This window comes from Poecilia formosa, unplaced genomic scaffold, assembly GCF_000485575.1.
Source record: "Poecilia formosa unplaced genomic scaffold, Poecilia_formosa-5.1.2 Scaffold611, whole genome shotgun sequence".
Classification (NCBI taxonomy): Eukaryota; Metazoa; Chordata; class Actinopteri; order Cyprinodontiformes; family Poeciliidae; genus Poecilia; species Poecilia formosa.
Window position 1 is genome coordinate 80,129 of NW_006800550.1, and position 14,525 is coordinate 94,653.

The 14,525-nt window shown below is 37.1% G+C and overlaps 1 protein-coding gene and 1 long non-coding RNA gene across 4 annotated transcripts in view; one reads left to right on the forward strand and one right to left on the reverse strand.

The window, feature by feature from the left end:
• Window positions 1-944: 944 nt before the first annotated feature.
• On the forward strand, window positions 945-10,264 carry LOC107834407 (uncharacterized). Its single transcript, XR_001660198.1, has 5 exons — window positions 945-1,002; window positions 4,154-4,228; window positions 4,310-4,358; window positions 5,243-5,320; window positions 8,785-10,264. It is a non-coding gene; the product is annotated as an uncharacterized LOC107834407 (long non-coding RNA).
• pard6a (par-6 family cell polarity regulator alpha) overlaps window positions 9,950-14,525 on the reverse strand; it is a 46,797-nt gene continuing 42,221 nt past the window's right edge. For 2 of the 3 annotated variants that reach the window (XM_007541483.2, XM_007541482.2), the window contains 2 exons: window positions 13,619-13,818; window positions 9,950-12,858 (listed from right to left, as the gene is read on the reverse strand). In XM_007541483.2, the coding sequence (XP_007541545.1) occupies window positions 12,558-12,858; window positions 13,619-13,818 (501 nt within the window). In that variant the 3' untranslated portion in view covers window positions 9,950-12,557. The remainder of the gene's footprint in view (window positions 12,859-13,618; window positions 13,819-14,525) is intronic. The other variant, XM_007541485.2, reaches the window with a different exon arrangement.

Here is a 14,525-nt window from a genome sequence, read left to right on the forward strand (position 1 = left end):
ATGAGTTTCTCTAGATCTCGTTGAGACATTAGTCCTCTAATCCTGGAGATGTTCTTCAGATGGTAAAAGGCCGACTTTGTGACTGTCTTAATGTGGCTCTGAAGGTTCAGGTAAGAGTCCATCACTACTCCCAGGTTTTGGGATGATCGCTAGGTTTTAGTTGAACTGAAGCTGTGATTCTAGATTGCTCCTCTTTAGGTCCAAAGATAATAACTTCAGTTTTGTTTCTGTTCAGCTGAGAAAGTTTTGGCACAACCACACATTTATCTGTTCTAAGCATCTGTTCAGTGATTGGATGGGTTCAGTGATTGGATGGTGACAACGTAATGTAGCGCTGTGTATTATCTACATAGTTATGGTAGCTGATCTTGTTTCCTGTTATGATCTGAACCAGTGAGAGCATATAAATATTAAATAGGAGGGGTCCTAGTATTGAACCTTGGGGTACCCCACATTAAAGGGAAAAATATTTCTTTGTGTAAAACTGTTGTATCTTTGAAACTTTTCAAAGCTAAGCCAATTTCAATTTCCCATGTAAATGTTGCTATGACAACAGTAAAATTTTGTGTCTGACCTGGTCCTCTAAAATGAGAACTGGTTCTTACTGGTTCTGACTCACCTTGATAAACCAATGTAAAATATAATTTAAAAGTGACTGAAGTCTGTGGGATCAAATAGTTATGTAAATATGAACACAAACAATAATAAAAAGAGTGCTAACTAAAAACCTATTATCTTCATAGGACGGCATCACTTACACTTGCAGAACTCAAACAGATGAAGACTATCGATGTGCAGATTATTGCCATGACGTCAGCTTGTTTTTGTGCTGCTTTTTTACCTTTGAGTAAACAGGAGTCCTGCCAGGTCCCATGGGGAGCAAGATCGAATCCGTTCCTGCTTCCAGCGCTCCTTATGGAGGTTATAAGCGGCCTGGAACATTGCTCTGATCCACAAACACATGCTGTGACTTGGCCACTTGTTCTCGCTACAGCAGATATGGTGAGTGCTGTTTAGTGTTTCTGTATTGCAAAGCTTTTTCTAAAAGTAAAAATATCTAAATCTGAATATTTTAAGTGTCTGCAGGTGACTTTATTTCAGAGTATGTAAAATTGACAATGTAATCAAAGAAACTGTGTTAAGGTTGACTTTGTACTCTCTTATAAATAAAGTAATCTTCGTTCTTCAATATTAATTAAAAAATAAAGTATTTTTTTGTAATTTGACTATAGATTTGTTGAAATTTTTTTATTTATTTAAACTCTCATACTTTTAAAACACTTTTAAAAAATGAAAACTAAAATGTCTACAATTTGCTGTGCTTTGACAAGGATGAAAGTCATATCAGTGGTATGATAAGAAAAAATATTTATGGACTGTATTGTTGGTGTGCTACTCTAATATCATCAATGCAAGTGTGTGAAATGGTGAAAGGCTATGATAATTAGTGCACCAACTAGAAACTGTTTATTGACTAGGTGGTGATAACTAACTGTATTTTACAGATCCTCAAATCAATATGGATTCTTAGGCTAATAAGACCATCATGAAGGAGACATTTATTTGTGAATACAAAAGCAGAATAAAAGTTTCAAAAATCCATCAAATGTTTTCTCCCCAAAGAATCCATTATATGTTTTTACAATTACCATTTTTTCCTCATTTTAAAAACATGCAGAAGCATGTTTTTAATATAAACATTTTTGCACTTTGATTGTGGTAATATGCCAATTCAAATTTTTCAGTAGAAAAAGTGAAAGATGTTATGTGGTCGAATTAAATAGAACAATGAAATGTTTGGGAGATTACCTCGAATTCCACCCATCAGTCATCTGGACATATTTTACATACAAAGTTTATATTTGTATTGTAATTTTCTTCTGTACCGAGTCACTTATTTAGCAAGATCTTCATAGTGCTTTCTTTTCAGAACCAAGTGAATTTGGTGCATCATCTGTTAATTCCCTGTTTTTATACTCTTGTGATGAATTCTTGTTCCTCTACAGCAGGGGTCCCCAAACTTTTTCCTATGAGGGCCACATAACTTTTCCCTTCTCTGGTGGGGGGCCGGAGTCAGTTTGTAACAGAAAAAGTGTGACGATTGCAGGAGTGCCTAAATGTAAAAATGTATTGTCTTCCAGAAAGCACAATCAAATAACCCTCTCTGGGTTCTTCACAGAAAAAATCCAGGAAATAACACAATTTATAAAATAAATACCGTATTTTACCGGACTATAAGCCGCAGATATCGCTTCCGCTCCAGGTTTTCCACAAAGATGCAGCAGCAGCAGAGGGGGGCGGACACCCAACATTTGAGTCACAACAGGTCAAATAAATATCACATTTATTACGGTTGAAAAAGAAAAAGTTGCCAAGTTTAGATTTAACTGAACTGATTACGGTAGTTTCCAAACGGTAACTGTAACAGTAAAAGTGCTGATCCTTCGTGTCTGCTACTAGCATGTGCTAAATGAAAATGGGCGCCTTCTTCCACTTCTACTTCTTCTTCTTCTTCTTATTTAGATTTCAATGGCAGCTTGCATCCATTATTGTTGCACTACTGCCATCTATTGGAACCTAATATTTATGCCTCAAATTCTCATAATAATCCCAGTATTATTTAAAAAAACGAAAAATCTTCTTTTAACTGATCAACAACATTTTCAAATTTCAATTTCCTATTTAAACCTAATTCCGTTTTAATGGGCAATTTCTTCTTTTATTTCCAATTTTGACTTCCAATGATTCACTTCCTGCTAAAGAGCCCCCTGGTGGTTGAAGAAAAATCCACATATAAACCGTACCGGACTATAAGCCAAATGGTTCAAAGTTTAGGAAAAAAGTAGCGGCTTATATGTATATGAAAAAAAAAATCTAAATGCTTTCTGGTATTGTTCAGGGGGCGGGACCAAATGTGGAGGCAGGCCAGATCCGGCCCGCGGGCCGTAGTTTGGGGACCACTGTTCTACAGAGCAATTCACAATATATATTTCTTGCAGTGCTTTTAAACCAAATTTACCAGAGGGATCAGAGTGGGGTCAGTGTTTTTTTTAATGGAGGTATAGTTTAGACTTAGACTTAAATAAAATAATATAAAATAAAGTAACAAAAGAATGAAACAACCCATTCAAGAACTTCCAGGTTCCAGACCCATAATCTAGCAAATAACCTAGTCTCAATGGCACTGATCGTAGATCATGTCAGACATGAATGACGTCAAATTAAAAAGGCTTACCTCATTAACTGGATGGAGGCAGTGCAGTCAGACCAACCATACGTAATTTAGCCATAATGCATTGCAACTTTAATAACATTGACGTCTGTGTGACTACATTTTATTTAAATGTATAAAAACCACATAGCCTACAGTATTATCACTGTATTGGTTTTACATGTAAAATTAATATTTCTCAAATAAGGTCTATTATTATAACTAATCCCTTTAATTTCCTGCTAGGTACCAAAACTGTTGCCACACAATAGAAAAGTGGAGTGGCCATGTCCAGTTTTAATTTCACCAGACAAACTCATGCTAGATACAACTGAGTAGAACTTCATGAGACTGATTTTGCAACAAAAAAAGTTTTTTGTCATAATGTTTAATATAACAATGTTTCTGATCAGATCTGCCAAACAGAAACATTTTGTTATGATATGGAATTGTACAATATAAAATACCACAAAACTAAACCCTACCCAGTTTGGTGGCAGTTTGTGGTGATGTTTCCTGGGAATTTTTGTACAGTTCAAATCAAAGACCAAGGAGGATTATAGATACGGTGAGGACAGAGATATGGTGTGAGAAGAATGGTAAAATGGTAAATGGGCTGTACTTAAACAGGTCACAAAGTGCTTCACACTCCATTCACCCATTCAAACACACATTCACATGCCAATGTTTTGAGTTACTGCATTGTAGCCACAGCTGCCCTGGGGCAGAGTGACAGAAGAGAGCCTGCTATGCACTGGCACCACGTGGCCAGTGGATGGCACCACCACCAGCAGACAAGTTGAGTGAAGAGTCTTGCAAGAGGAATCAAGGTCCTCCTCATTTACTTTATATCTGAAACAATTAAATCTTTTATTGAAAAGATTGAATTGGCACATGTACTATCCAAACTAGCTTTTTTGCTTTTGCTTACTCTTGTTTCAGAAGACAAAAGCCACAGTTATCTGGACATGCAGCTTGCTGATCTGTCTGATTGTAGAGTCCTACCATGCTCAGAAGGTAAAACTCTCCAGCTTTGACACCTACTGGCAGGTTTCTGTAACGTCATCCTCTCTTACCAGTAAAATATTATCGTTTCAGCTCAGTATTCACTGGGGTCCTCAGTCCATGATGTACTTGAAGGGCAAGTGTGAGTGCAGATAAACTAACATTCCTTACACACTAATACCACAGGCATAATTATGTTAAATTAAGTATGGTTGTCCTAACAACACAGAACAAATGTGTTTTGAATGTTTAATGTTCCACGTTTAGGACAGCTTAACATCTTCATGCTCTGTCTCCCATGCCACCATCCAGCATCACACATACCAACCATGTGACCACCATCAAGTTCTGCTCAGACATGCTGCTGTGTCTTCAAAACATTCTGTTTCTCTGCTGATCTTCACTCACCGCTTTGGCTGCACAACTTTTAGCCTCTCTGGTCCTAAATCCATGTAAAAGGGACTTCAAATTAAATACCCTCATTCATATTACCATTACTGCTTTTTATGCAGAGCAAACTACATACTAGTTAGGCATTTTCTAACTAGAGAAAGGTATCTTTCATTTGGTACTTCGCCCTTTGGATCATTGCTGTGTTCTTGTGTGAACTTACTGGAGCATTGGTTCCTGAAGGTCAATTTAGGTCCATTTAGTAATGTAGCAAATTTTAAGGCAACTTCTTATCACCAAAAGGCACTTCACAAGACAAATATCTAGTTTTTTCAAAGATGTATATGTATGTATATGTATATGTAACTCAATCCATTCATCCGAAGTACAAACATTCCTATTTGATCGTAGCTAGCATATAGTGCAAATTCAGTTTATATTCTCAGTTTCTAAAGTTGTCACTGGAAGCCCCATTTGATTGCATTTAGTTAATGTCTCAGCAGCAATTCCTCAGACTGAGTAAGCATGAAACAGCATTAAAAAGGAACTTGCTTGACAATTTCTTGTCTGTTTTAACATCTATTATAAGAGAAAGTCTGCTAAATCTAATGTAATATATATTATTTTCGTTCTTAGATGGGAAAAGGTTTGCTTTGGAGGACAGAACCAGTGTGTTGAAGCAGAGTCTTCAGGGTTTCGGTGGACTGCTCCAAGGTACAGTAACACCTCCACTGCCTCATTTGGTTACTTCTTGTATTATGAATAGACAGCTCATAGTTATTAGTCAATGTCAATGTCAAATGTACTTATATAGCACTTTAAAAGTATGTATAAACTGCACCAAAGTGCTGTACAAGAATACAATAACACAAATTGATAAAAACAGAGTATCAAAACACTACTTCAAAGAATAAAAATGAGTTTTCAGAAGCAATTTAAAATGATCCAAGCTGCGGGCAGATCTAATCTAAGCTTACTTGTAGCAAGTTTTACAGTGAGAAGATTGTTTTTTTTAAAAAATACAGTCATATTGTATTCAAGAACATAGAATATTAAAACAACTACAGCAAGCCAACAACAATCTAAGGCAAAAACTAACAGGAGAGACCAAGAGAAACTACTCTTCCCCTCCAGACAGTCAGAAAACAAATAATGCAAATATGATCATGCAGTCCAAAGATTAGGAGATTCTCCTTTGTCTTCATTCTGACTATTCGTACGCTAGGAAACTTCTTTAAAGTTGTTCAAACTACCATAATCTAAATATTTCTCTGCTCCAGGTTATGGAATGTTCCATTTGATTCAGACAATAACTATGTCCAGCCTAAAGTAATCTATGTCTAATAATTGACGAATAATCATCAGTATCAATACGAACTAAAAGGAATAGTTTGAATTGTATAACTGCATAGATTCAGACACCACATGAATATGTTTATTAATAAATGTTGTAGATTATTATATTTAGTATCCAATTCATTTCAGATTGAAAAATTATTTGAAGATAAACTGAAGTAATACTGAAGGACAGGAGTGTGTTATATGTTTATTAATTCCAACAGACCAAATGATGTTACTGTTTCAAATCATTGTCTCATTCTGCACATCAAAAAGCAGTTCCCTGTTCCTTTGAGCAAGTTGCAAATTCTCAAAGTAATGAAGAAGAAAAGTGTCTTCTTCATCAGGAGGAAGCTGTCTTCTCTGCTGTTTCCTGCTTTTTCAATTGCCATTATGCTGATCAAAATATTATACAGGTCTTTGTTGAATACTCTCAACCTCCACAACATCTAAACATAAATTAAATTTTTAAGTCTTAACATGCAAAATGCTTGAATAAGTTGTGATTCTATGCATTTCTAGACTCTAAATCTGTTCTGAACTGGTAACTTTCTCCCAGATGAATCCTGAATTTCTCTAACGAAGGCAAACGTGTGAAGCATTAGATCAACCTACGGTGGCCGACAGGTGTAAATGCACAGCAACAGAGAAAACATGCAAACAAAAAAAGACACGAGCACAAATGAAATGCAGCAAACATAAAAAGAGACGCAAACAAAAAAGAATACAACCACAAATGAAATGCAGCAAACAAAAAAAGAGATGCAAACAAATGAAAAGCAGCAAGGCTTAGCTTTAATCAGTCAAACCCATTTGCTCAGGAATAAATTAAATACTTTAGTGAACCAAAAAATTGTACAGCTATTACATGGCTTAATATCTGTGTTTCACCTCCACTCATAGGGGAAAACTAGCGGGAGTTTTTAAAACGATTTGCCGGGAAACATGGGTTCTCTCTCGGTATACCGAACCTGGAGCGCCGGGAGCTGGCTGTTAATGCAGCGGGAGCAGATCTCCGAAAACGTCGGAGCAATATTGTAATTAAGTGATTTATTGATGAACCGAACAGATATTTGAGATCTATACATCTACATTCTCGCCTAAAAACATTGTAAAAAATAATTTTGTGTAATTTTAAGTGTAATACCATAGACATAATATAAGGTATAAATTATTTTATTTAGGAGTAAATATTTTAATACTTTAATATTTTATTTATTTAATTATTTTATTTATTTAGGTATTAATTCTTTTATTATATAATGCTTATATTATGTCTATGTGTAAAACAGCAAAAATAATTTTGCCGCCATTGCTGCTTTTAAAGGATGCAGACCCTAAATTTGGACACAGCTGTTTTTTTTTTTGTTTGACTCCCTCTAGTGGTCTGGAGCACTTCCGTTTTCAGACTTTTTGTTTGCATCTTTTCTTTTGTTTGCTGCATTTCATTTGTTTGCGTCTCTGTTTTTGTTTGCTGCATTTCATTTGTGGTTGTATTCTTTTTTGTTTGCATCTCTTTTTTGTTTGCTGCATTTCATTTGTGCACGTGTGTTCTTTTTTTGTTTGCATGTTTTCTCTGTTGCTGTGCACCTGTCGGCCACCGTATCAACCAATGATCATCCAATTTTATGAAATAACTCAAATGTGCTTCCCATCAACTGGCACATACATAGTGCATATAGCCAGAGCACAACAATATGTTACATTTCTGACAGTGGAAGGACAAGGATAAGGACGGGGTCAACAGCCAGAGAGAAGAAGAGGAAGAGGAGTGAAGATGAAGACATAATGTCAGTTTTCATCACTCCTACATCATCAGACAAGAGTTTGTGACCCACAACAAGATGCAGATGAAGTTCCTCTCACCCTTCTTCTCATTCCTGAACCCTGTTGAGACATTTTTCTCAGCACGGAGATGGAAAGTAAATGAAGACTGCACAGCATCTGCTGTTTTTCTTAAACACCACATTTTCTATGTTTTCATTTTGTCATGATGTGTGAGGGTTGTAGTGGATCCACATGCAGGGAGGCTGAGGCATCAAGTGAATTAGAAGATTTTAATGAAAATGATGAAAATACAAACTTACAAAAACCACAGAGAGCCAGAGGAGAACAAAAACCATAATCAACAGAGAAAGAACCAGAAAGGAGACATGGGGAATACATGGGGTAAACTGGGAAAAATTGGGAAGATACCTTTTTTTCTTTGTGCTCTGCGGTGCTTTTATTTCTTTTCTGTATCACAATGACATGGTCTGTCAACAATTCACAGTAACAGCATTAATGTAAATCTTGTCGAGTCTCTTACTATTGCTCTCCCACTATCTCCAGTACCTGTCATCAAAACATTAGCCATGCTTTACAACAGAACATCCCTCCAAAGCACACTGTTATATGACATGACTAATCAATTTGATCACAGTGAAACAATGACTTGTCATTCTGAGACATGTTCACTGACAGATTTTTACTTTTGATAGATTTTGAGAAAGAACCTGGATTTTGCAGGTAATCCAGGCTATTTTACTGCTTTTATGAACTGTTTTTAGAAATGCACTCATTAGACCCCTGCTTCCATCATTTGATAGTTGCAGCATTAAAGAGTGTCTGTAGTGTTTTGGGGGGTTATTTAAACCATAGGTTAGCTGGTTTGGTTTTTATTCTGTTCTTTGGTTTTGTAAAAGTGTATGAAAGGCATCAAACTTTTTAAAAATCTTATCCAGGATGACAACACATTAAACGTCTCAGGTAAACTTGAGTGTCAAATCCTTTTAAACTATGTTTCTAGTCACAGCTATATTAGAACATTGTCCATATCAGATGTGTGTTGTATTTTGCAGGTATCCAGATGCTCCAGTCATTGGAACTGAAAGAAAACCCAAAAATTCTGATTTTGGAGAAAATTTTCATCCAGAATCTCCAAGAGAGATGAGTCACTCTGCCTACTTCTCAGTGAATATCACCAACTTTACATCCCAGCACTAAACCTTATAATAAAGAGGTTCTTCATCAGCCTTCTTAAATGAAAGCTTTGGGTTTGTCAGTAACCGGTTGTGTGATTCCTGTTGTTTTTCATGTATCAGATTTAATTTTATCTTGTTGTAAAATGAAAAACCCTGTTAATAAAAATTAGAGAATGGTATTGATATTTCTTTTTCCATCTGCTTTATTGTCTGCTGTGGTGAAACAATCTTGAAACAATCTGTTTGGTTTGGCTATGAATGAATAATTATTATATATAACAATTATTAACAAAATTACTATTGAATTATTAGTTGCAGAATTAGTTTGCAAATATATGAAAAACATACATTTTCCCATTCTCACTTTTTTATTTTTATATGTAAGAAGTAAGAAGGGCCATGCCATAGGTTTTTCATCTTTAATGCCTTTACTACACAGAGGGGTATTTGGATGCAAGTGATGCAGCATAAAATAATTTTTGAAAGATGCAGACATCTTCCTGTCTTCTAAAGTCCAGAAGGAGTTCAGTGGATTATAAATCCATCTTCAACCTTAAAAGGTCCAACCAGCTTATCATTCGTAACACCAGCCCTACTAGTATACTAGTATACTCACCTCCACCTTGCTGGCATCAGACTCAAGGTGGAGCTCTGTGCCTCTAACTGATCCACCACAGGACCATCCACCTGGTCCACCCAGAGTCACTCAGTTCATCAGTCCAGAAAACCTCTGAAGGATCTGTCAGCAGGTGTCTCTTGGCTCAGTCCAGTGGGTCTCTGGTCTCATCCTTCCTAACCTCGGCCATGCCTCTCAGCTCTATACATCAGGTACTTCTAGACAGTCCTGGTAGGTTGCAGTTATGAACTATAACAGAACTAGAAGATAACGGGTTCCTGGTAGCTTCTTGGTTCTTACATCCCAGAGGTTACTTTGCTTCTTTTTTTTTCTCAACGTTTCCTGCGACCCTGTTGACTGCAGCAAAACAGTATCTCAATATCTCAGAAAGTTGGAGTGTTGCATCCTTCTGAGAGACTTTTAGTATTTTTTTTTTACTTTTTTCAGTCAGTTAAATCTAATTTTTATCCCATGTTGAATAAATGTAATACAGGTAGCTGCCTAGTAATTATCCTCACTTGAATAGCAGGAGCTGTCATACCTAGATCACTCTTTTTCATTACACACATCACCTGCTCTGCCTAAGTCCATAAAGATTCAAGTTTATCCAGATTGGAGTCATAAAATATACCTAAAGGTTGGTGTGCAACAATTGCAGTTTTCTGATCACCCATCTCTAAAAATCCCAGTCTGCTAATTTTGTGGCTCATACTGTTGCCAAAATCTAAGAAGAAGAAAAAAATTATAAAATGTTGGCAACAGTGGGGTGACTATTACTAGCCACGCACACAGAGATATGACCTGGTGGGTCTTTATCACAGCAGAGCAGAACTGGACAGTGGATAAGGTTGTTTTTCACATATAAGTAACGGCTGACCTACTAGAAATTAGAATGTGGTTAGCATACTCACTTTTCAAATAATTGTACACACAATGTAGTTAGGGCTAGGAACCCTAACCAGAATAATTTTGGCCTCAATGGTGCTATTTATAGCGAGTTCAGTGTTTTGTGTGTTATTTATTTCTCAAAGAATTTATTTCTTCAAGATGTAATTGAAGCGACAGAAGGCTCATCATAAACCACACAGCATGGTGCAGCATACTGGGTGCTTGGTTTAAGCCACATAATGGATGTACTTTTCTCTTTCATCTAACTTTTTGACTGAGCAACCTTTGAACAACCAGCTTCTTTAACTATACCGTTTTACTGTAACCCATAATAACCAACAAAAACAAAAGCTTGAAATATACCACCTATGTATAATCACTCTGTGTTGTATTCTGAATTGAATTTGAATTTTTTGATGTATGAAAAATAGTAAAGCAACAAACACACTAGTTGTAGTTTTGGCAAGGCTGGCATCACTCAAGGCTCAGACAAGCAAAGCTCACAGCCGCTGTGCATTTTGAGTTGTAAGTCAAACAATCAAATATTTTGGGACAGTTTTCACAAAACAAAAAACCTGTCATGAACATGACATGGTGAGAGCAGTGTCTTAATGTACTGTGTTACATCTGCTTCCTTCTACTAACCATCACTTATAGTTAATATTTAGATGTTCAGAATAGTTGTTTCTTATGTTGAGCTGTCAATATCTTACTTGCAGTTGGTAACTCTCAAAGGTCTTTTCAATCAAACCACTTCCAGTGCTTGGCTGGTGCTAGATCTTCCTGAGCAGCACTCTGGAAAACTTGACTGCATAATGATGTGACATGTTGATCAATCAATGCTGGTCTGAACAGATGAGTTTTCAGTGATCTTGATGTCAGGAGGGAGGGCAACACAACTATTTTTTTCATATTACACACTGCAGACTTGGTGTACCAAGTCTGTAGTGTCTGTGTGTGCACGTGTGTGTGAGTATATGCGTGTGTGTGTTCAGTCTGTGTATGTCAGCCGAACTTGGTTCCAGTCTGTCTGTTTCCCTGTTTAATGTTCACACATTTCCTTTAGAATGTGTGAACATTAGAGTTGCACTTATGACTGAATATAGGCCTAACTTTCTCCTCTTATTTGGCATTCAAACCACTGGACATTATTTCTGGCCACTTTTTTTTTTTATAGTTTTCATAAATAATGACTTCATTTAATTTATTTTTGTCAAACTGGATATGTTACCTAACGCATATTAAGCATGGCATTTGGAGGTAAAATAATGATTAAAATGACAAAACTGTTTGAATAAATACCATTATAAACACATTCACTAAGTAATGACAGCCATACTTTAAACCACTCTCATTTTCACCACTGAACCTTCTGGTTGTCCAGATGGAGGCTGTTTAACGAATTAACAAATGCAAGTTAGATACTGACTACTCATAACCTCTACAAAGAAACCCACTTTTTAAAAAATCTCAGCTGATCAATCAAATCACTGGGTCAGTAACAGATGTATTTGAGCATTGAGAATGACAAGCTTCTGGTCAAACATTAATACAGCAGAACTGGGCACTTCTGTCATGTGTGCTGTAGAATCCATAAAATTTAGGCATCACAAATGAAAACAAAACATAAAATGTCAAGACAACATTGAAAGCATTTAGTTATATAACTATGAAAATGACTATGATTTGTCCAGAACTAAGTTATTAAGTTATTACCATAAAAATGGTGAAAACAGAGTGTTACAAAGGTCACCGACTCCCTTAGAGATCGCATAGTAGGTGCTAAACTGGTTTATTGTTGGCAGTACTTCTGTTCTCACTCACAGTCAGCAGTTCAAAATATCAATAAAATAATTTCCATAATTACTTCACTATAATAAAAGAATACATAATTACTCTCTGCTTACAGAACCTGATAATGAAGCTTCCTATAGAAGCCCAGCTCCATGTAACCCGTCATTCTAGTTCTGCTCTCTGGAAAGCGATGGAGAGTCCAGAACGCTGGCGCTGTTCTCAACAATGTCTGTGGTCGAAAAGGAGAACCTTTAAAAGTAACAGTGTAAATGATCTGCTTATCAGATGTCAAGTTTACAAAATCATGTCTTAATTGTTCCACAGTCAGAAGTTGTTGCCATGGTTACATGCGTCACAGTGTTATTACGTTGCCATCTTCTTTCATGCTCTCCTGGCTGCTGCTGACTGAGTGTGCGGAGCCGCCGTTGTGATGGGACATCATGGTGGAGCTGTGGCTCAGCGAGGCGCCGAGACTGTTTGGCATGGACACACTCTGTGGGATCGTGCTGTGTTGCCCTTTATGGGGAGAGTCCCTGTTCAGAGTGCTGCTGTTAGTGATTGGGAAGTATTTATTGGGCGACAGGCAGTCATTCTCCAGAATGACATCACCGTCATCATCTTCCTCGTAACTGTCTCCCTCGGCGATGCTGCTGCTGTGGTAAGAACACACAATGTGGGAAAATACTGAGAAACAATATGTAATTAAAAAGAAGAAAAAAAGTAAATCTCATCTTTCGTTTCCTCAAATGTTTCACTTTATTATTTTACACATTTCTTTCTACATGGTAAGAGTGTTCGATGTTATGATATAAAAATATTGGGAAAAACTCTACTTCATAAAGAAAAATCTAGCACCCTCTGCACTGATTGCAGTTTTTGGCCGATCGCTGATCACCGATCTTTAAAAAGCCTGACTTGTTGATTCAGAGTTTGGTTGATACCAATTTTTTTTTTGTCTGAAATGTTGCTAAATATAGCAAGAAAGTAGCCAAGTTGGCAAAAATTAGGTGATTATTATTAACAAAAAACATGCAGACATGACCTGGTGGGCCTGTCTGTCAGTCAAACCTCACTGCAGAGCCACAGAGGACAGAGATTCAATTTTAGACCTTTGCTACAATAGAAAAGAGTGGTGGATAACATTGGCTTCACATGTAAGTATCGACCGAGACTATTGAACTGTTTAAATATTAAATTAGCATGAAACATGAAAAGTTCATGACATCTAGAATATGTTAGTCAACAATTATTGCACTCCAACTAGTCCTGCACACACACCTGTAACAATATATCCACTGAATATTGTGTGGCCTTAGTGTGGATGCAGCTGGAAGACTTACTTAATGGCTCCAGTAAACAAACAGTATAGTTAAGTATCTAATCTCAGATGTATAGATGGTGGTGAGGTCCTACCTTGCAGTGATAGGGTTGCTCTGAGAGGCAGGACTTGGGGAGTCATGTGACAGTGCAGAGCCTATGGATCCACCCGAGCCCACAGAACCAGAGTGACCCATCGAGTTTTTACTCCCACGAGGTGCAATATTGTTTCTCTGGTTAGCTGGTTTCACAGTCACAATCAAGTTGTGACTGTTAGCTACCATCATGTCTGTGACCTGAAATGACAGAAAGCTGCTCAAAAAGTACAAATACACTACAACAGTGAAAGGATCTGTGAAGACTAAGAATTTCCTTTGTGTTTACTGACAAGCAACACCAAAACAAGCTCTTCTAAACTAACTGAACTGAATCAGTTTAGATGCCAATCTGTTCCCCTGTCTTCTACCCAAGCACTTGTACACAAACCATCTCATACTAGGCATGAGCTAGCCTGGCTATTACCTTCCTGTACAACTATGCTAAAAGTCTGGGCTTTCTCTCCTTCGGCTGGATTCCTTCCAATTCTCCTTCTGTTTGCCAATCAGTGAACAGAAGGAGAAGTTGTGAACGATGATGCTGATTTTGTGCGCTGTTTCAGAACTGTAGTCTGTCTGTAGTTTTAGTGATGGAAGAGGAGGAAGTGAAGGAAGCCGTTCAGTCCGTATTGGTCACGCTTCCAATTAACATTAACAGCTGCCTTATTCAGCTCGGTGCTTCTCTCTTCACAGTGGACAATGGTGGTTTACAGCGCATGTAATATCCTGTAAGCTTCATTGATTTGGGAATAGGGGTGAAAGTAGTTTTAAATTTTGGGTGGTACAATGACAAAAGCATATTATATATAAAATTCCCTTCTCTTTCATCCTCTGAGCTTGGGTACTCTACCAGAGGCCTGGGAGCTTGAGGGTTCTGCGCAGTATCTTGGCTGTGCCTAGAACTGCAC